Here is a 25677-nt window from a genome sequence, read left to right as displayed (position 1 = left end):
TCCCCCCCCCCACACACACACACACACACACACACACACACACAAGTTACAGTCGATTCATATTCTTCTGAAGATGATCTTCTGCCCGCCACAACTCACCACTCACCAATATGTTATTATCGACCAGCGCGGTGTAATATTTATTATAATTTTTTTTTCGGGATATTTACTAGCATAATATGGTTGACTGGCGTGCGTTATAACAACCAAGACGTCGGTCATTATAAATATGCGGTTTTAATTTATATCTCTAGTTCTTTAAACAGATTTTCGGTGAACTATAATAATTCAACTACTGCAGCAGGCCTGATACTATACTATACTATTAATGACGTCTTCTGACTTTTAATACGTGTAACCTAACTATATAGCGTATACATTTACGATTCATGGTAACTTGTTTAAATGACACGAGTGTGAAACGAAAAATATATTTTACTCTGTTCAAAATATACATTGTAATACATGACATTGTAATAGCTAGTACCTACGGTTGTGGGTAGGTATTATAGTTAAATAATGACATGACAATAAAATTATCAATCCTTATATTTTATAAACGTTCGACTGCAATATTATAGTGAAGCCACGATCATTTGGGCGTTGTAAAATAATGAAATATATCAAAAAACAAAATTAGTTTGGGTACCTATAGGATTTCAAAGCACTTTTAAACCCATTAAACATAATATATTTACTATATCGCAAATAAAGTCTATTGACGACGAGTGTCGAGTGTTAATGTAAAAAGTGTAAATAAAAAATACTACCAAAGACACGAGTGGTAGGATCTCTTGAAATAATTTATCTGTCGCGAATATAGTGATTTAAACGAAGTTAAAAAAAATGGAGCCGATAAGAAATATACAGGAAATTACGATGATATAATATTATATTGTGTGTTTAAATGGATTAAAAAAATTATGCGAATCACTCGATGATAAGTGGTAGGTATAGTCAATAGATAATACAGTTATTGTTATGTGCTGTACAACAAACAAAATTAAAATGTATAAATAATAAGTGTTATTATAGTAATAATATAGACTCATTGAATATGATCAATATCCTTGGCAAACCATACGTCATACAACACTTGGTACAAAAATCACCAAATCTTTAATTTTTTACGAAACAAATCTGTCGATTACCTCTACTCTGCACTAATAATATATAATATAATATTATATATATTTATGCGAGCATATACAAAAAATACCAAACATATAGGTGCCAGTAAATCCGTCACTAGTTATTACTATATTATTTTACGTCCAACAGCTTGCAAGAAAATATATTATCATATTTTATCAACCCACAGTGCACATGTCGGAATGGACTTGATTGTTTTTTTTTTTTTTTTTGTCATGAACATAACATATACATATACATATCACAGTACGACTGTTGAAAATCTCGATTCCGTTTCGGGTCGAAGAAAACCATCGCGGTCGGTACGCCTGCGACTTTGTTTCACGGCTGCCCGGCAGAGGAGGTGCATAAACAATAACGATAGGTAGGTAATAATAATAATAATAATAATAATAATAATGATAATATTATAGTACCTACCTACTATTATAGGTTTGCTTGCAATTGTATGGACGTCGGCACGAGCGATGACAAGTTAATATATGTTTAATTGTTCATTCGCGTATACCTATCATTGTTTTATTTGTGAGTTATGTTATTATATATTTTTCCCATCTCAAACGATGCCATCTATATATCCCGCACAACACGAGTCGTTTGACGTGTCCATAATGCGTGTCATGTTTCATTTCTTTCCCCATCGCACACACACACACACACACACACACACACACACACACAAACACGACCACCACAGCCGTCATCATTCACCCTCTCGACAAGTTTTCGCTCAAACCATATCATAAAACTGTCATCGACACAGACCTAGCGCGCGAGCTTTAATGGTTTCACGAATGAGATATTTTTTCGATTCGCCTTGTACATGTAAATGAAACCGTCCGGCGATTTTTATTTATTACATTGTGTTTTCATACATCCGTCCCACCACCTACTATTATGTTATTATATGGGGAACGTTTATTAAACGAAACACGTGCAGAGCGTCTTGGTCTAGGCACCTATCGTATTATATCGTTATATAGGAATGGAGCGATCGCGTCTTGATAATCACTGGGCATATAATATTCATAGGTGTCCCCCCACCAATAAGTTCAACGCCATCGTCATCGTTCACCCTCTCGACACAAGACGTGTTTGCGACTCAAACTACTTATGCCTAATAAAATTACCGTCATCGAACGTAGACCGAGTGCGAGCTTTAATATTACATGTTATTAATTATTCGATGTGCTTGCGCGATTCGCCTTATATGTAAACACGAAACACCGTCCGACGGTTTTTATTTATTGCATTTTATTTTCATACATCCACCCCTACTGTACACGGGGAACGTTTATTAAACGAAACACGTGCAGCGTTTACGTCGAACGTCGTGGCATCTATTATAGTATTAACGCAATCGCGTCTTGATAATCACTGGGTATAGGTGTCCAACACATCGCCGCCGGGCCGAGGAACGTTTTGGCTCGTGACACGGTTTCAAACAGCTACATAGCTGCAGCAGCCGCAGACTATGACGCAGTTGATTTTATTTTTTTAATATTATAATATTTAAATTTAACGACACGAAACCAGTAAGATTCTCGTGATATTTAATATTATATTATATTCCATGAGAATTCGATAGTCGATCATAGTTTTATGATATTATTTTCTGTTTCTCCTGTACATCGTAGGTATATTTGTAGATTCAATAATGTTTACGTATACGTACTTCTTTTAATATTATAATACGTACAGCAATTTAAATACAAAGAACAGAAATACATAATATTTTAAAGAATTAAGATTTTACAGTAAATATGTTATCTGATTTATATACGAATTTATATAATGATATCACATTAATGTGACATTATCAGCAATTTTTTTTTAGTTTCGTATTAGAAAGTAGACTTATAAAATTAGTAGTTCAATCTCTTTAATAATAATATTTTATGTACCTAAACGACATTTAAGCAATAAATCTATTAAAAAAAAAATTATTATTCTTTTTATAATATTATGTTTCATTCATTTAACAGTATAAACTTGTAGTCTTGCATACAATTTAAAATTTAATTATACTCAGACACGCTTTTATATCATCCAAATACGTGGAAATTAATGTTTACTCTCGTTTCTCATCCCTAGATAATATTAAATTTACTCAGTCAACTATTCAAGTTTCTCAAGACGATAACCTAAATATTACTAATAAGTAACCTGTGTAACGATGATTCGAAATTACGAAATTAATAATAACCTCGGCTATGATTTCAACTGCGTAGATCATCTAGACGTCGTGTATAAAACATTCTCGCTGCTGTCTAAGAAAACCATCGTCATCCGTCTTAAATAATATATTTTAATTGAAAGATAAATATGTTATTATAATAAATTACGACAGAATCTCGATTTCTCAAAAGTCCGAGAGAAAAATAACATAGGTACCTACATTTCAGTTGTTGAAAGTACATAAGAGTTAAATGAATGGAAAATAATTAAATAAACCAATATCGTATTTCATATTAAAATATTGTATACCTAAAGTGTTTCTTAGGAGACTTCAACGGGATTTAAATAATATAGTATTGTTTTTATGAATGACGAACTATAATATTGGCTAACTCGAGTTAGAACCATCTGCAGAATTCGACAGCCTCGCGTGCGTAATAAAGATTTTTTTTGAAAAAGTGGACTTACCTTGTTGAGTATTCCACGCTTAAAGTTTTCTCTGCTGTACTTTCCGTTCACGCTCTCCAGTTCCAGATGTTGAGCACACTTCCTCAACATCGCCGCCCTCTCTCGTTCCTTGATGCTCTCCATTTCCATGGCGGACATATTCGGCGGTTTCCGCGTAAGTTCCACGTCAACCAGACCGTCGACTGGTGTCGGTATCTGGTTCATGGTTCGGCCACTCGGACAACTCGGTTCCGTGTCGTCGTTGCGCGTGTACTTGTTCGCTTGCGGGTCTATGTCCCATGCGACGGATATGTCTCTAAGGCGACCCAACGACTTGCGCCTGGTAGCTGTGTCGTCGTCACCGCGTACCGAGTTTTGCTGTTCCATGATGACTCCGGTACAGTTTTCAGTGCCTATGCATGTCTGAAACATAAATTTAGACAATATTCAAACTACAAACGCATTAATTAAATCCGTATACAGGTGATAATATGAACATAATATGATTAGTAACATTATATTAATATTTATATGGGAACTAAATCCTCTTATAAATTATATTAGTTGTAATAATATGTAGGTATACGTAATAGTTATTGTATTGTTTACGATATATTCTATAAATGTTAAAATTATTCACGGGCAGACAACGTACGTACATATTGTACAAGATACCGCAATATATTTGTTAAAATTAATAAGTATGTTTTTAGTGAGTCACTTAGGTGAAAGTAAAAATTATATGAATTTATTTTTTTAATCCGTAATTTATTAAAATATAATATTATTAGACTATAATAATATATTATATTATGCATGTAATAAAAAAAAAAACCAGTAAAAATATTTATTATTTAGTAGCTAATTTAATCAATTATTATTTTATCTTAAAACTATTAAGTTTAGTCATAGGTACTTCTTCTTGTTTTTTTAAAAATTTAACTTATGCGTCTATTGGAAAGTATTATAAGACTGATGTGTATGCTCTCATACATTCCTCTTAGCAATAAATATCTATGGGTATTATACGGAATCCTGCAGCACGCGATATATTATAATATTTTTTTAATATTTTACCACAACGATTCGTAATATTTTATACCAAACGAAATCGATTTATTTTGAGAGGAAGTCTGCAGTTTATTACATTCATCTATCATCAATTATGATTTAGCACCAACGTTTTCAGAAACAAACAGTACGTTACTAGGTGCGTATATCAATTCTTATTACCCATTGACCGGTTATAGGATTTCGTGAGTAGCCCGCCCAATCGATTTTTTTCTATTTACATTGTTCGAACAAACATACACATCATTTCGCTGTCAGATTGATCTCTCATACGGTTTCCAAAACGGCACAGCAGTCGGTCGGTCAGCCGGTCGGTCGGTATTATTATATTATGATTATTATTATTATTTTTATTTTATATTATAATGTTGATTGATCGACGATTAAAACGGTGTAGGTACTTTATCGATCCCGTCGCCGTAACAAGATCAGTTCGGTTGGTCTGCACATGCATGTTTTCTTCAGGTCAAAAACGATGTCGTGCGTCTTAAGCGACTGACCATAAGTCTCGAAAAAGATAAACGTTTGTATTGTAGTCACACAAGTCACGAATCACTGGCACTTACATCACAGTAAATAATGACGCTAAAAATAAAATATGCTTGTACTGCCGCAGTCGAGATTGACGCACGACAGCGATTTTATATTATCATCAGACTCAAAAGAAATTAAAAATCTCATGTTATAATATTTCAAACGTTGCTATATGGACAAGTTTTAAAGCTAAACGTTTTTATATTCGTTTAAAAATGGAACGCAAGTCATTTGTGACGTTTGAAACTCGTAAAAAAATAATAGGTAAACACTAAACATTAATAATTAGTTACTGCCTACTGCATTAAATGCATGAATCAAACCAAAGTTACCAACTAATAAATTGGGCGATTTTATCAAATATTAAATAAGTAATAACAATAAATTGGTTTTATACCTACTTACCTGTATTTTCGATTTGAAAATAAAATGTATTTACTTATAAATATTAAATAATGATTCAAAAACGATTCAAAAACGATTAAAAATGGGTTAAAACGAAGATACAGCTAACATTCTGCGGCTAGTGCGGTTTCACTTGTAAACGTGTAATGATAAACTATTATCATCGATTTTTCGCTTTTTTATAAGACCTCAGAACATTATCTCCGGCCTCCATGGAGCATAGATCATGGTGCACGTTTCATAAAATATCTTTAAATATATTTTGTAATAGCCTCCTATTTTCTATCAATAATAAGCCTCACTTTCAGTGATTAAAGTAAAATGTATTTTATAAGTGAAGTAGTTGGATTCTTTAAAAATACACTTAGACAACAAACAGTAATAAGTACACAGTAGATTTCATAGAGATCGTAATATTTAAAATCAGTGACGTTGAACAATTTTAAAACGTTTTCCTTGTAAAACAAAAGTTGTATATTTTATAACATAAAAAACCAGTGTCTGACGACCAACGATACTATAGCTCGTTTGCATACACTGGTAGGTAGCTAAAACCAATATTATAATAATTTCACTTGTGCATATTTAACTTCTACACGAATATCCTAAGTTTATAAATATGTCTATGTACACATATTCCTACTATAATTATTGTATGAAAGTTTATTATATCTAAAATAAATAATAATGGAATATTATAGGTATAGGTAATAATAAAATTTTAACATAATACTTTAAATTACTATTGCATATTGGTTCAAATTGGAAATTGGTATAGGTATAAATTATAATAATAAATTTTAAAATCTATGCATATAATATAATATGATTATATTATATGTGCATATTATAATATTATGTATCATATGAACAGATATCGACTTTGAAATATAAATTGATATAATTGATAATACAGATTAATAATTTTTTAGAATATAAATTATGTACCTAGTTACAACTTTCGTCTTCAGAGTCAAATATAGAGTATAACTGTATAAACAGCATTTAATAATTTTATTATTCGATATTGTTAATCATAAAAAATTTAGTAATTAAAGTGGATAAAATATTTGTTGAATACTGCAGGGCTAGGACTTAGAATTGCCATATTTTAATTCCCTCAAGTCCGGACAGACATTTTTCGTATAAATGATATGGGAAAATGTTTATCCCTCTTACACGCGGTCAACCACCAGTCTTAACGTCATAATTTTATCTGACTGAAATACCACATAGGTACAAAATACATATGTACAATGGTCAGCACTCTACGACATAAGTTTATGAGGTAAAAACTAGCTATACGTTACAATTCGAATGAGTAACCTAAAAAATTATCAATTACCTAGCGTTAAGATGTCGCGAGCAAACAGCAAAGCAGTGAATTACATATTATTCAATATTGGTAATTTCGGCAGTTGTGCAAGTAAAATTAATTATTTTATCATTTATCAAATGCAGTTTTTCTACTAGAAATGTTTAGTAAATGGCAAAATGTTTACACAAATTATTGGTTATTAATTCTAAGACAATAATAATTGGTAATATTATTAGTAATAGTGTAATAATATTGTTAATAATCATAATTGATCATTCCAAACCACTTTATTGGGACACCCGGACACTATATTAAAAATCGGGACGTAGGTATGGCAATTCTAAGCTATAGTATCATTACTTATCAAAAAACAAAAAACATATTTATCACCTTTAAATTAAATACCAACATAAAATATGCAGGATATACCGTTGCTCGTTAAAAATTTATTAATTTTTACGTTTTTTATTCATAAATTAATTATTCAATCGTATTAAAAGTGCGATCACTTAGTTATTAAGGATTATAGTTATTATTAACGACTGACGTTAGGTTTTTCTCAAAAATATCAATTCGAAAATAAGTTGTTTTTGCATAAATCTGAACATATTGCTTACTATACAATATTGTTATACTCTATACACATATTTATTAATTTACCAATATAATGTACGTACAACTTGTATACCTAATCATACACAATCATTGTTGTAAATGGAGTTTTTTTTCTATAAATAAATGAATAAATAAAAATATACAGGTAATATCTTCCAACATTCGTACCTACCTGATTATATGATTATAATAAAATTATACATCGAGATTTTTAACAAGTAGAAAACCAATTCGAAAAGACGGTGTTATAGTCCATAATAGACATTATACGCGCTTGTTTGTAATACATTTGAAAATCACAAACATATTATTATTGAGTACTTGTAACCGTACGCCTATACTTTATTTGAGACTGTACTACCTACTAACCCCCGGCTGCGCGTAACGCCAATAACATTTGCATAATGCTGCAGTGCCATGCCATAATATAATAGCAGGTGCCTAACCTAACTGCTCGTATTTTTCATTTTTGTAATATTTCATTTTTTACCGAGCTGTTTTTTTTTATGATTCTATTTCACGCGAAACCAATTGATATATAAACCAGTCGAATAATATTATTGTATACACTTGCAGCTTGTGTGCATCGGTGCACTCTGCTGCGGTGGACAAATTAGCCTCATTTGTTCTTTCTTCTGAGAGTCGCACGCGTATATTAACTGCAGCACGCCGCAATATATTATAATAATCATAATATTATTATTACATATTTATAAGGGAAAAAAAATCCACGAGAGACCGACAGGTACGTAAATATTATATGTGTCCGGACACGTTGGTGTATAATGTTTACACATGGCCACGTTATTGTGTCGTGACCAGCTAAATAAGCAATTTAAAGAAACCGCGAGCCGGACTGCCGCTATATATATATATTATATATGTAAAGCCCGCAGACCAATCGAGTTCGATTAAAATACGTCTTTATAAATCAAAAAAAGAGCGTCGAGAAAAAAGTTGAAGTTGCGCGTAATAATATTATGCAGTTTTATTGTAATTAATTGTCGAAAAGTCGCAGAGCTTGTTCGTATTATTATACCTACTTGTAATATCGTACTACAGTTGACATATTTTAATATATTAATAGTATACAGACATCATGTCAAAATAATGCGCACATTAAGCAGGACGCGAGTATAAATTTGCCTTTCGAGTGGACCAAAGTCAGTTGCACTCTGCCGCAGCAGCAATAGGTAGCACAAGTGTTTCGTCGCTACAATATAATGATATTGTGCGATATATTTTTATTGCAGTCTTTCATCGGACTGAATCGATAATCAATCATAATATCATATTTATTTCTCCGACTGTATATAATAATAAAAAAAAATAATACAGATACCTAATAATAATAATAATAATAATGAATAACAGAAAAAAATCAGACAGACAGACGTACTTACGTATATCATACTATATAGTTAGCTATTAATTTTCGCGCAAATAGCCGGAGGTCTAATCCGTGCCAAGTAAAACAGAAATCGTACAAATCGAAAACTGGATCTACATACGGTTATTATATTATTTTTATGTCCAGGGCAATATTTCTCAATACTTATGTGTATATTTGTTGGAGAATATTGATTGAGACGTTATGGATATCTTTATATTATTTTCCAGACGATATTTTACTGTCAAACAATAGAAATAACAAGTTTGATTATCAGTACCTCTATTGGCTATAATGTGTATTACAGTATACTATTGAGAACGCGGCGGCGTTTATGATTTTTCAAAATGGTTTCTTTTTTACATAACGCAATCACGTTTTAAAAGACGTCTGACCGAATATTCAAACGACTCGAGGGCAGTAAAATTGCATATAGGTACCTATATGCTATAGGTAGGTACATAATACCTACTGCTCCTGTACTGCTGAGCCCAGCCCGTTACGAATCAACAATAAACAATATCACATATTATTATGGGTAAGTAATTATGAGAACAAAAATATTTTACTTGTTTAATATTTGAATACATAGTTATAATGATAATATATAATATGTAATACCTAGAGGGCTGATGGAGTTATATAGAAATTAACATACCTAATTTACTAGATTAAAACTACTTAATATTATATTGCTTTCAAGTCTTAAGCAATAATGTCATAAACTAAAGTGCAGAAAATGTGTTACAAATTGTAAAAATCAATTATAATATAGGTAATTAAGTGCTTAGGTATGTATAATATTATATTAAATGTTTTATACAAGATAATTTATATATACCTATTATAGTACTATTATATTAGTACATATTTTTAAATTATCATTTTTGGTACACTAATAAAATACTAAAAATCTCGACACCTTTTTTATTTCTTCTTATATAAAATAAAAACTATTATCATTAGGAAGGTAGTTAAAAAATGTATCCAATTAAAAGATCGGTACATGGATAATTGTGTTATTCGTTCAATCGTCATAATATTTTATACCTAAGTATACACATGATTTTGTAAGTGGTATAATTATTAATGTACATTAAAAAATTAAGATTAAACAAACTTATCAATTAAAAAGTTATTATGATTTTTAATAATTATAATTTAATTATCAACAATTTATTATTACCTTATTAGGAAAAGTTTTTTATTACCTACCAACAGTTGTAGTTAATACCACTAGGCTATACCCCGTTATGATATAATATATAAATGTGTATATTTGTTCTTAGTATATTTTTTAATTAAATAATTTTGTGTATTTCAAGTTTGATTTATTAGATATTAGGTAAGTTGCAAAATTAAGTTTTGTATTTGTTGTTAGTATTTATATATATCTAGGTACTTTTTATAACTGATAAGTGATAATGAAATTACTATATCTACCTATTATTTTATGATTAAGATGATACAATGATTGTATTGTATAAACAATATTTTAAAAAATCTATAGCTTGGCTATTTTTCCTTTTTTTAATTATCTACCTATATTTGATAAAATATTTTTTTTTATTAATGAATTTTTATTTTTCACTAATTATTGATGAAGTTTTATATATTAAATGTGTAAAAAAAACATCGATTATGACCAACAAAAGATTTTATTAACATGATGGATTTAAAAAAATATGCAGTAAAGACATCCTGGCTAACTGTAAATACACAGCAGGATATTAATCGGAAATATCGAAAAATAAGCTTATTTGAATGAATCTTTTTAAATTATTTTTAAAAATTATTAAAACACTTGATCAATAAAAAATAAACTACAAAAAACAATAATGTATTTATTTCAATTTTTGTACTGAGTGTGTATTAATAAATAATGTTATCATAAATTGATTGAACTTACCTAAATATTTTATTTTCATCCAATATATAGTAGGTATAATGTTGTGGTTAATAAAACTCGCAACAGACAAAAGCACAACGAAAATCCGGAAATAAATTCGCACTAAAAAACTGAAAATTAAAAAAAAAAAAAAAAACGTAACTGTTTATTTCCCGAAACCGAAAGTAAACCGATAAACTAGACGAACTCGTGTTATTTTGCGTGTCGGGTGACCGGAGCCGACAATTGGTAACTGGAGGTTTAAAACTCGTCTTCTAGATACCCAGCATCCCGCAACAAGGCGGTATCCGTTCCTCTCTCTGCCCCTTCCCTTGTTTGTTTTATCTTATACGTATACCTACAACTGCCCATTTGAATATGCGATACACATTGCGACTATCTAATGTGTAACAACGATACGTTTAGCTAATAAAATACCGACGCACAAGGATTTTAGTGGAAATTATGACAACTCAAGGCGATTTCACTCACCGACGCTGACCAATCAGGCCTTTGGATAACGCCCGTTTCGCTAACATTTTCCCTCTATACGACTAACAGTGAACATATTTTACAAACCACAACTGCTAATGATAACTATAATAGACCTTATTAAAGTACCTATATTACGTTATTGTTGACTGCGTCTCTTAAATCAATGCAAAAGGTCCGTATACGCCACCCGAACGATTTATATACGAAGGAATAACGAAGTTGAGGATAAACATAATAATGTATTATATTGTATAAACTAAAATAAATTCTAGTTAATAATTTATCGTAAATGTCGTTTCATAAATTATAATATTATATAAGTACCTAGGTACAACAATTGATATTTCATGTTATTTCGTTATACCTACATTTCTCATTTCTATATAGTGATATATAAGAGTTTTTTTATTTTAATAATATTATACTAAGAAGACGCACAATAGTTATTATCGAACATGAAAAAATTTCTTGCAAACACTAATACGTAGGTATTCATAAATCTTATTTTTAAGATCGAATAGGCAGCTACACCTATGTATTTGTTGTTAACTTTCGATGGATTCATTAATTATATTATTATTGTGAAAAATATCAATAAAAACGTGATAAAAATGAAATTTATCAGATTGGTCGAATCGAACCATTATACTATACATTAATTCTTAACAGGTAGATAGCACGATGATGTATTTTCTGAGGGCAAAACGTTATTTATACCTAATTGTTTATTTTTTTTTTAAATTTAACGAAACCATAGTATAAATTCGCCCGTGTAATGTTTAATTAATATATTATTAATAGATATTTAAAGAATAATTACAATATTATAAGTTTAGTGTTTTTGCTATTTCAATAATATCAATACAAGCAGAATTAATGGTAATTACCTATTGGCCATTATAATATAATATATTATAGGACCACGAAAAAGAATCAATTAATTTGAAAACGGTTACCATACACATTAATTGACACTCGGTGACAACAAGTTAGACGATATCTACGGGATTCCGGTTGAGCGATGACAGTGGTGGCCACTTCCACAAACGGACAAAACCGCATGTTAATACGACCCGTAGGTTCATAAAGTATACCGCGGGAAACGAGAAGCCATCGATGTTTGATACACATACTATATACGTGTGTGGTTTTATTTTTTTTATCCACCGGCAAAAAAACCTAACATGTATTGCCTATAATGTCGATGGGCGGCGAAAACCGAAGTCATATACCGTGGTATAGGTATGCGCGTATTACGAATCGCGTTCGGATTAATGACGAAAACTCACCGTTGAACGACTTGCAGAGAACACGAATATTATTATCAAGACGAATTCAGAACGAACGCCAATGCGATTTATATTAATTAACCATCGTTTGTGTGCAGGTATGCTAATGCGGTTTAATTAACTGTTTTTGTATTATATTATTGTTTATTATCTGAGTTTCGGTAGACATAATATGTATATTATATTGTATGGTAGGTACTAACCGCATAATTGACGAAAACAAAATATCATATCGTTTCGGATCAATGAAAATATAATTATATTACGTCGTAGGTACATATTATATTATTCATTGTTGAATAACGTACAACATATATAGAAATACGATAGGTATTTAAAACACATTTAGAATACTGTTATAGTTAACGATTGTAATGAATATTGTTAACTTCTTGACAGAACTCTATCTTGTTGAAATAATTTCTCAAGGAATGTGGATTACAAGATGAACAAAATGTATACACGTCAGATTACTATCCTAGTTTACCCATGAAATTGATTCATAATATTATTGGTATTCCAAAGGTTCTAATTAAAAATACGAGTACAAATCCAATTAAGTGGAATTTTTTGCGCGTGTTTTGATTGCTAATTTTTTCTAACCTAACTTCAAGAAAAATAATTGTTGTTTTTAAGCATATGCTGCATAGCAGTTTTATAACTATTTCAACAATTAACGCTTTAAAAAAAACTCTATAGATAGTTTTAATTAATAGTTGACTCTTCGAAGCATTTATGATTTATTTATGTGTATCTGGTACACAATATAAAAAAGTGTGTACCAAGTACGACTATATAAATATAGTGCATAATATGCATAACCTAACCTTAAAAAAAAAATTTAATTAAACTGGAGTAGGTACCTACTGTAAATAATAAATTTTGTAAAGTAATTTATTAGCAATTAAAGGGAAAACTAATAGCTTTAATTGTACGTACCTATTATATTCAATGTAGTAATATATATAATATTAATCCAATTAATATGATATTATAAAATCCGCTTAACAATTTAAATAAATTATTAGTTGAGCTGGTATCATAGTATAGTGGAAATTAATTATTTGAACTATTTACAAGCGATTTCTTTTAGTTATCCATACTTTATAATATTTAATGCTATATATTTAGGTACTTTTAATTAAACATAATTCAAAAAACATTAAAATTGTATTTGATTGATTTTTTCTGGTATAATAGTAAGCTATACATTACTGCGTAATAATTAATAAATATAAATATTATTCTTTGATCAATAATATTAAATAGGAAAACATCAAAATGATGATAACTCTAAAAATAATGAAACATTATAAGTATTTAATAACCTATTAACTAATTGAAGTTTTCATTAAATTTAATAAAATGATAATAAGATCTAAAGGATATATTAAAGATTCTGAGCACATGCCCAAGAGCTGTGAAAGACACGTAATACAAATACTAACCGGATTCTACATGTCAGTTTTTTTTATAAATCATGTTTTTTTTTTTATCAACATCTAAACCACAATGATAAACTTAGACAGAAACTACTAACTGTTCAAGTTTTAAAGTTGATTAACAAATTAATACAATTTTACTTGCTTAATCAAATTAACCGTTTAATAAGTAGGTAGGTAATAAAATATTGTACTTAACTTCTTCATGCCTAAAGTTATGATAATACTATATGATACTACAACATTTTATTATAATTTTTATAATACGCGTTGATTTGTTTTTGTATACCTACTAAATAATCCAAAAATAATGTAAAACGTACGTAAAATATTAAATATAATAACGAAAGGGGTGGTAATTTTTAATTGAATTAAACAGGTAAACAATTTAATCCAATTTACAGGTAATTTAATTGTAACTTGTAAAATTCGTTATATAATATTATACCTGTCCAATGCATATTTATTATTATTTTTAAGTTTTACATTTTTTTTTATGAACAGTGACATTAAGTACCTATTTGGATTTTCAATGTCTACTCTTGTAATTAATATTATAGTAAATTACTTATAAAAGTAATTAACATATTACATTATCCATTCATGTGGTATCATAATTAATAATTATTTCTTGCGTTTTTTTTATAAATAAATATAAAACAAAAATAGCTTACCATGTTATATATTATTATGATATAGTTAAAAGTTGGTTGCATACAAACTATATAAAAATTCAGGTCTAGATAAATGTACTGGAAATAGTCAGTATTATCAACATTTAGAGCACGAAATTTGTATAAAGTAATCAATTAGGTATATTATATCTACCATACACCTAGTAACCAAATAATTATTTTTGTGGAACCCATAGACCTATGCATTATGCATACTAACATTACCAACGTTACGTTTTACGTACTTAACTAGATTTGTATTTAACTAAGCTTCGGTAAAATAAGGAAACATGTAGGACGTAGGTATACCTATAATAATAATTAATAAGTTACTATTATAGCTTCAATTAAAATGATTATAATATAATATCATAATAAAATATATTATTATTTATAATATGAGCGTACATACATACATTTGACCAACCTTAATATATTATGTATATTAAATAAATTTATGTATTTTAAATGTTTACTATGTATGTAGTCATATGTAGATAGGAACATAAAGTACTTTGGGATTAACTCTTTATTAATATTTAATTCTATCAGAAACTAAAACTAAAATTGCAAAATGTTTACGAAAAATTCCGAAAAACTCATAGAATCATTGATGAGTATTAAAACACATGGCGGTCAATAAATAATATATAAGTAATTTACTGGTAGTGATGCAGAATGAATTTTTTGTGGAAGTGATTCATCATCATATTGATAAAATATAGATACAATAAATTCGATCAAATAAGTAATGTTAAAAATCAGATTACCAAAGAAATATCTTTAATATTTGGGTACACATATAAAAATATATCAGATAACTAAAACAAAGGAATGTCAATTGAAGTGGAATAACTACCGCTTCTATAATACTTAATATTCAGTAATAATAATAAAATCTCAGAAGAAGAAACACAAACCGTGAAGAAAAAAATCAACTCGCAGTTCACGTACGTGTAACCATATCAACTACTTGAAGTTAAATCGTTGTTTTTAATCGACAACAAGCCACCTGAAACCCACTGAAAGTCTGCCACTTGCTATAGTTGTACTGTTGTAAGTGCACTCTTTAACGATCACAAACCATTTACAATTCCATAATTCCACAATTCATAATTCCATCGACGTATAACGACTATTATTAGACTTATTGACTATCACAAAAGCCTAAACGCCTTAGCCTAATATTACTTAAAACGATACGATGTTTTAAATTATAAAGCTATAGCCGCTGTAGGAATATTATTTTCAAAGTTTTTTACCCTTGAGATTGGACAAGAGTAATCATTTAATTATTTTCGAATTAATAAAATATTTATGTTTTTCTTACAAGTCCACTTTAATTCCAATGCCATAGTAATTAATTTGTACTGTGTATGATATAACTTCATTGCTTTTAAAGAATTAAAAAAAAAAAAAAAGAGTCCTGTTAAATGTTAAAGCATTATAATTTTCTTCTCGATCAATATATAGGTACTCTTAATTCCATAGTACCTACATGAAATTTTATGATTAACCAGTTTGGTTATTTATTTATTACTGCACCTATCGGTAGGTATTGTTATTTATAATATTGTTATTTTAATTTCTTACAACATTAAAACGAGTACAAACACATTTTATGACTAAATAGCCCCCTGGAGACTTGTGATAAAACATGAGGCATACAGTACAAGTACATAATAATATGTAATACATAATTATAGATCTTATATTTATATGAATTCTTGTTTTCGCAATACGAGTTTTTAATTTATTAAACTGAAATTAATTTTTATTATCACGATAAATCTATAGTTTAAACTATTAGTTGTCATTGTCGAAAATACGTAATAATTTTAATTGTAAATTTAATTACAACGTTCTATGAGTAAACGTGTCATACTAAAATATAATAAATACATATTAAGGTCTTAAAGGTGTATTGATTCTCGGAAACTATTTATTTAAAAAAAACATTGATATGGAATATTATCGTATTGCATATAGACACAAACATAAGTACCTTTTTATCGATGGAAAATTAAATAATACTTTATGTAGGTCAATTTTTACATTTTCACTGAGTGTTTGAAAGATTTACGATAGTAATATATTTACATATTATTATACAATAACAAGAAAAATAATTTTTAATTTTGATACAAGACAATATTATATTTTGCGCATAAATTATCTAAGCACATTTAGATAACGCTTAATATTGATTGTAGGTACCTATACTTCTATAACATTCGAAATTTTTCTGTGAGCATTTTATTCAGTTCACATCGAGGTTCACATTTAAAACCATGTTTAGCAACGAAGAGAACATCGTATCAAATATGTCATGATTTATTGGAAGGATTATTTCGGAATATCACAATAAAACATTGTGTTACAATTTTTTTGTTGGTATCCACTCCTGAGCAATACTTATAATATAGAGTAAATAAAAAAGGGAATATAAGTAATGAGAAAAAAATATAATAGTTCGTCAACAAATTAAAAAAAAAACCAGGATTTCATTTTAAAAAAATATTTAAGAAAATTGCAAGTATGCAAAAATATGGAAAATAAATAATAAATGCACGAGTATTATAGGTAGGTATAGTATAAACCTATTGCAATACAAATTCAGACCGAACATAAATCAATAAATATATTATCGTAAAAACGTAACCGTATACGTGATTTATAAATGTGTGTATCTACATTGTGTGCCTGAACATTATCGAAAGTATTGTAGCTGAGTGGGCTTGCGTAGGTGTAACTATATTGAGTTAGGTACCATATGAATAGTAATATGAATACGCTGTAATTCTTTTGAAATGCAAACATTATAATTTAAAAAAATTCAAGTATATTTATTTTAAATTTAAATAATATTAAATAATAATAACAATAATACCGTGTTAGTCTATTTTAAGCATATATAATCATATAACGACCTGTTATATTATTACCATGTATGATTTACCCAAATTCCGTCCACTAATTTACATCAATGAACTTTCTCCCCCTCCCCTCTCCCCCCACTGCCACTGTTTTAAGATGAGATATAATTTCCATATTATATTCCGTGTCAATATTATAAGTTTATACGAAATATTTTGTTTGACTTAAACATTATTAAATACATACAAAATTATTCTGATATGCTCATTGCATATATACATTTATAATATTTGCTGCTTTCATTGTTTGGCAACATTATTTCGTAATAATAATATTATAATATATACACTGTATATACACTGTATACACTATACATAGGTACCTATTACACGCAGTGTATATAATTATTATGATTATTTCTAAAAAATAGGAATAAAATATTGTCGTTTTCTTCTTTACTTATGTATAATATTATTAATATTATGCTACTCGTATAATATAGAATAGATATAGTAGGACAGTAAGGTCTCGATTATCCACGGAATAGGGTGGCAAAATTATATTATGTAGTATTATGTTAATAGTATTTAAAGAAAATCATATAAGTGCACGTTTTATTTTTATTTTAACACTCGTTTAATAATATAACTCTAGCTGTAAAACCCGATTTTGCGTAGGAAAAAATGAGTAAATATAAAATAATAGAACTATAAAAAATAAATTATAATGCTATAAATCTTGGTTTTAGTACTACTCAGTTCACGGAAAAATCGGTGTCAGTTTACCTAGGTAGGTTTATGAAACAATTTTACCCGGATGGGCAACCGCAAATCACGGATTGGATTAATGAATGGTATAATGGTATTCTTTTAACGCAGTTTAAACCATTCTCTAAACTTTTCTGATATCTCTAAAAACCAAAATCAATCAAGTAGTATTTGAGTATATAAGCTACAAACATACATTTGGCTTTAAGGTATTACAAATTCTTTAATCGAAGCCATGATGTACACGCAACAATTTTATGCATGCTTTTACCTCATTCCCCGAGTAACCAGTGGCAACCATTTACAATCAAAAAATAAGTTTCAATTCCACCAGGAATTTCAAAATCCTTGGTTTAGGACATCTTTAAAAAGCAAATTTTGGAAAATATTTTTTTCGAGCGTCTCTACGTCATAAAATGAAATTACAGATCAAAAGTCATACTCATAGGCTTCGGTGATTCCGGCTAGGCGATGATGAATCAGTCAGTCAGTTAATCAGGACAAGTCCTTTTATGAGTATATATATACTAGCTGAATATGTGCACTTCGTTGCCCGTTAAATGTACCAACTCTATATGACTCAAACTTTGTTAAATTCGCTATTTAATATTCGGTGTATGGTGTTTAAAATTAATCTTCACTTTTCCGTTGCCTGGAATAAAAATTCTGCTTCGCAGCAGTATATTATCAGGTAGATCGCGGACACCTAGTTTGTACGTAAATGTATGATTTAACTCTAAAGTACCAAAGTTATATCAATAGTTTGTCGTATTCTACATATCTACCTATAGTGGATTAATATAATCAATTAATACAAAATCCTAACCTAACTTGTTGCGTCACTGTTGTATTTTTGACACCCAGATTTCCTACTTTCCGGTGGATTTTCCTAAAATATTGTTTCATAATAACTTTCTCCGTGATATACTCTTTCGTTTGAAAAAAATCAAGAAGATCTGATAAGTAGTTCCAGAGTTGACCCTGTACAAAGGTTTTCAATGAGACTGTTGTGTGACATAATAACGTGATCGTCGGCCTATATTCGGTCGTCTTGGTCGTGGCTTTTTTTACACCTAAATCCATACAATTGAAATTGAATAAAAATTAATCTCATTTAATCTCAAACCAATTAATATTTATCTGGAAAATATAATTGTTGTTGTCATATTATGTATGTGCAACTGTACGATATATTTACTGCGCAATGCGATAATGAAATCGAATGTGGCGCACGATTTGATAACTGTAGAAAAAAAATGAAAAAAAAACAAATCAATTAATTTCCATGGTTTACATGGTTTACACTTAAATATGTATACAAAAATAAATATCCCCATGTCGCCAGGTGTGCACTTAAAAAGCCATAACTCCGGAACCACTTATCGCACAGTGTATAAACTTCACAGAAACTATCTACATATTAATCTTAATATACCCTGAAATTTTTATCGAAATCGGTTTGGTGGATCTTGAGTTATAAAATGTATTCAAAATGTACAATCATTTTTATATATATTGATATATAGATTTACATACATTTTTTTTACAAATACGTCATTATATTGTACAAAAACACTATTTTTAGTACTGTATATAATTCAGTGGAAGACCACGGATTATCCGCCTGCGGATAATCGAGAGTTTACTGTATAGGTATAACTATAGTTACCTATAATATTATCGAAATACTGTCAAGTCACAATAACACGAAAACCTCAATAAATCAAATTTTTTCTCGACTCTTTAAATATTTTTAATTCATGTTTCAGGTTTATAAATCGGAAAATACATAAGTCAAATTTATTTTTATTCCCCTAGAGATTTGAGTCATCGAGACAACACTGTATTACTATACCTATAATAGTATCTACTATAGGTACCTATATTACGAGGTATATTATTAGGTATTGTATTTTACATTTTCAACGTATATTCGCCATTCAGTTAAAACACATATAACATATTATAGTATATTTTGCAAAATATAATTTACAAGCTTATATTTAAAATGTACCACAAGAGCGTTTAAGACCATATTCTTATTAAAAAATATAATATTATGAAAACCATCAGACATTTTTTTTTTTTGTATAATAGTATTTCAAGTTGTATTTATTGAAAAGTTGACTAGTTTCATGAAAGTTATGACGATTTAGATTCGAGCTTGCGAAATTTAAATTTTTTTATATTTACAATCGATAATAAATTTCCTTATTACCTTATTCAATTATTAATGTATGATTAATTCAAAATATTATATGCTTCCTATATAAACACCACAAGAGTTTACTGAGTTCTACTGTAAGTTATATATTTAAAATGCGATGATTTATGTTTGCTTTCTAATTTGTAATACACTTGTCATCTATCCTACATTATAATAACATATACCTAGGTAGATGAGTGAAGCTATACCGACAAATGCGCGGCCTCTTTATATTATCTATAGATTTTTAAATTTTTCCCCGTGGGCTGTGGCCCCGTTAAATTTGTTCTGTATTACGTAATTATGTATAAACTGGTCATAAAGTGTGAATAATAATAATATTAATGATAATCACAACAAGAGTAGATACCAAACCACGTGTTCATAAAAACATGTTCATAATTTTTGTTAATTTAATTGACTTAAATGAATACAATGATGAATAGCGAATACTAATTTCTGTTTTATACACAGCTAAACAATAAAATTACTATAATTTCTAATTTTTATGAGTAGGTTGCATCAATATTATTATATTAACGAACTGTTATTGAACCTAATCCAACAATGTAAAAATATTAAAATAATTTATAATATAATATAGGTAATTGAAAATAATTAATTATTGGCAAATGATCAGAGATTTTTAAATTTCGAAGAAAAATTTATAATTCTATGCACACTGTTATATTATACAATGTTACCTATGTGTTAATAATAATAATATTCATACTAAACTCGTGACTTTAAGTTGTAGATAAATCATCGATGTGTAATAAACAAATTATAATAAATTCCTATTTCATATGTGATGATACAATTTTATTATACCTACTATGTTGTCACTCGCGTGTTCCATAGGTCTTTTGTAAAGTATTAGATATTATGATTCGTTTGTTTTCATAATGTCAATACCTACCTAACTATTTATATTTAACTTTATTGTTTCCGCAATCTCGGTCAAAGGATCATTGCCAATAGTTGAGAAAATTTCATTCATGATTCATTTTTTCAAATACGTTGACACGTTTTATGTCGTCAACACGACTACCTTATAAGTTATAACATATAGTCAATATTCTGCACAACTATAAGTATAATATATACTATATAGTTACTAATTACTGTGTTCGTGACCGGACCTAAACATGAATTTGTTCTTTTGCATGTTAAGTTCTCACATCAGCTATTCGTAACTTAGCAATGTTGGAAGAAATTAAAGTAAAACTATTATAACTAAATTATTTTTTCAAGTTTTTTTCTTGAATCACAAATTATAAATTTTCAATTCCATTATGTGAAACACACTGATTGTTCTGTGAAATTCAATGCATACAAATCAAATTAAGTATACAACTATAGTCTGTACAGTTAATTAGAGTAATAACTTAAATAATATTTAAAGCTCAGATGAGCGAGAGTAACATTATTGTTTACGCAACATTTAACGGAATACTAACTACAGTACCTAAAACCTACTCTTGTGAAGCTACTCACCATTCGAGTAACTATAGTCGAGTAGAGTAGATCAGCACTCTAGACTTTGAATACTTATAAATTACAAATAGGTAATTAACTACTAGTTAGACATTTTGTATTATACATTGAAATTCACAGAAAAATATTCAAATTCGGAATACAAAATATAAAATGTAGTTTTATAATGACTTTGAATCAGGGACTGGAACCGAATATAAAAGAACCAGTTCTGGCACCGAAACCTTTAAAATACTAAGAACCGGAACCGAAACCTTTATTTTAATAAATAAAGTACCGGAACCGAACCGGAATTATTAAATTAAATAGGTTCTTTTAGGTTCAAAAATAAAATCATTTTATTTATCATAATTTAATGGTATCACTGTTTTGTGTATATAAACTATGTATGATCATATGAGTCTTATAATATTTCTCTTATTATTAATTAAACCCGCATTCCGGATAGGTATTTAAAATTATTATAATTTTCGTTACCTAAATTATCTGGAACCAGCACTGAAATTATTCGGAACCGATACCTTTATTTTATTTGATCAAAAAACCAGAACCGAACCGGAACAGTTATTTTATTTTTGGGGAACCAATACCGGAACCGATACCGATAAATTGAAAAGGTTCCAGTGCCTGCTTTGAATTATCTGAGCAACATTCTAAAAATCGTTAAAATTTTCGAAAACATTTGAGTTTATAGCTTTATAAGAATCAAACTGTTGGTATACATTGGGAACCCACCAAAACAAATAATACCACCAATAATACAGGTAGGTACATTGAAAAACAAAGACTATGTAGAATTAAAACTGCAGAATTAACCAACCAGAAACTTTATTTTCAAGAAAAAATTACAAAGAAAAAGTATATCTAATATTAATATTTAATTAAAAAATTAAATATTCAATTTAAAAATAATTAATATCATTATATTTTAAATATTGCATTAATTTTGATAAAAATGAGTATAATACAAGTAACCGAGGACGAAAAAAATGAATCAATGGTATTAGCCAAGGCAATTGCGCAATTCCTTAATTTATATTTCTCACGAGCAACCTTCGACATGTAACGAGTTATTCAAAGATGAAAATTAATATGAGATTCAAACAAAGAAATTGATGATTCGAAAAACTCTGTGAATATGACGACTAATAAAGGCATACACGAAGATAAAGATAGGAACGAAGTAGATTTCATAACTCGGATAAGTGCAGAAAAGTTTTACAACATTTGGTGCAACGTCGAAAGACTATTATTAATTAATTAATATGATAATTATTAAATAACAACAGAATATAATATTATGACTACTATTAGAATTTTAGAAATATTTTATATAATATATCAAAAAGTATATTTTTATTATTTCACATTGAGCTATCTGTAACAATTAAATAATATTTTATATAAAAAATTTGACAAGAAAATATTATGATCGAGTAGAGAAGAAAAATAAATCATTTTAATATCGAAGTCTGAAACCGAGTTGGTATCTACCGAGTACACATATATAAATAATAATTAGCCAGGATATTTCTATTAATTTAGCTTAAAAAAGATTCCGATGAGATACAATAGAATTTTTAATCACACTATGTTTAAAGTTCAATATATGTATAAAAAATTAATGAAACAAAAGAAAAATAATATCAAACGCGTGTAATTTGTAGGTGTACAACAAAATTATGAAGATGCTATGTAAGAAAATCTATGATAATATAAAACATATTGAATATTCTCTTATTATATTATTATTTATACCAATCCAGATAAACCTATCTTAAACTATATTTTGTTCATCAAAAATTCTAAGGGCCGTATTCATAGTCGATGCTTAAGATTAAGTATTGCTTAAGCTATACTTAAGCTATACTTATGACTCAAATGATAATTATTCACAAACGAGACCTTAAGCATTGTTTTTAGTCAGTATCACAATTTTTTTATTTTTTAAAATTATCAAAATTAGCTTAAGCAATAATTGTTCTTAATCATCGACTGTAAAACGGTCCTTAGTTTCTAAAAATAGCAACAAGAAATATCACGATAAACTATAATAAAAAAAAATGATTTTATTCTTTGATTACGTTTTGTACGTCATTGTTGTATTATCGATATAGGCGATTTAATGAATGTTGTAGATTGGAAAGTATGTAAAAGGTTCATTTATATACCTAATAAATTATGTGTCGATTTTCAATAAATCTGATTTTTATTTTAAACTATTTTTAGAAACAGATGGCAAATTAAATGTTAAGATGAAAGTTTCACATCCAAGTTTGTAGTGTTCCATTTTTTTTTGCTTTTAAAAAATACAAGCTACAAGACGAAAAATGTTAAAATACAATAACGTCATAATGCACAAGTTAAGTTATTTTAAATTGTAATTGATTTCTATAATTTCTTTTTTGTCCCATTTAATTTTGAATTGTATACACAAAATTCATTCACGGGTGTTACTAAAAATTTAAATATCTGATTTGCCTTACACCTGCGTATTTTTGGTAGAAAAAAATCGATTTTACATTTAACTGTAGTCTGTAACGGACAATAAAAAAGTATAAGGATCCAAAAATAGTTTTTAAAACAACTGATTTTGTTTTTTCAATAATAATACATTTTAAGTTTCGTTTTCGTTTTTAATATTATTGTAAAAATTATTATATCTGCAGCATTTAGTTTGTTCGCGGTCAAACACAATGAGTAATACCAAATGCTCTATTATACGTTTCAAATTAAACAATACCTACATCTAATATCTTAAATTGCACACCTAATAACTGCTAAACACGTATACCAGGCTATACTTAAAATACCACAAAAAGCTCTCAGACTGAAAGTCTGAAACCCATACTAGTTTCGACTCCTCTTCTCAAGAACATTCCTGATGTACCAACATAATATAACAGGCATATTGTATAAAATCAATCGGGTCCCACAAAGCTGCTGTGAACATTATAAAAATAAATTATCTTTATTCCGCTCTAGCAAACAGTAAATCGTATAATCATTTAATCCAATACATGACATTTGAAGCTCTAAAATAATTGTTCTTATGTAATATTAATTGAAGGTATAATATGTCAAAATAGATACAAATAAAAAATGTAATCAATTAAGGCCCAAATTATTTTTTAAATACCTGGATCATAAACACTGACGTGGTGTGCCTGATGACAGTTCCTACTCCATCCAAACTCGCGAGATCATAAAAATGTATTCCCGTCGTAGTGAACCATTGGATCTATTTCGTGATTTTCAAATTGATTGTTATTAAATTAGTTTCGGATTTTGTAGCAAGTCATTTTTTGTTACTGAAAGTTTAGTTTTTGATGTTGGTTGAAACGTTGGAAAGCGACCTTTTTCCGTCCAGCGAGCCGTAAAGTGGGAATCCCCAAAAGTGCCGGGCGGTAAAATGAAAATCTCCAAAAGTAC

The 25677-nt window shown here is 28.6% G+C and overlaps 1 protein-coding gene across 2 annotated transcripts in view; it reads right to left on the bottom strand.

Annotated features, from left to right (window-relative positions):
- Positions 1 to 11270, bottom strand: part of LOC100165694 (NADPH oxidase 5) — a 93503-nt gene extending 82233 nt beyond the window's left edge. For both annotated transcript variants that reach the window (XM_003242833.4, XM_008182401.3), the window contains exons 1-2: positions 11020 to 11270; positions 3799 to 4200 (exon numbers count right to left, since the gene is read on the bottom strand). In XM_003242833.4, coding sequence (XP_003242881.1) covers positions 3799 to 4164 — 366 coding nt within the window. In that variant the 5' untranslated portion in view covers positions 4165 to 4200; positions 11020 to 11270. The remainder of the gene's footprint in view (positions 1 to 3798; positions 4201 to 11019) is intronic.
- Between the last annotated feature and the right edge of the window lie 14407 nt (positions 11271 to 25677).

Source organism: Acyrthosiphon pisum, chromosome A2 (genome assembly GCF_005508785.2).
Source record: "Acyrthosiphon pisum isolate AL4f chromosome A2, pea_aphid_22Mar2018_4r6ur, whole genome shotgun sequence".
NCBI classification, from domain to species: domain Eukaryota; kingdom Metazoa; phylum Arthropoda; class Insecta; order Hemiptera; family Aphididae; genus Acyrthosiphon; species Acyrthosiphon pisum.
The sequence above is the reverse complement of the archived record's forward strand: the minus strand, read 5'-3'. Positions and strand labels throughout refer to the sequence as shown.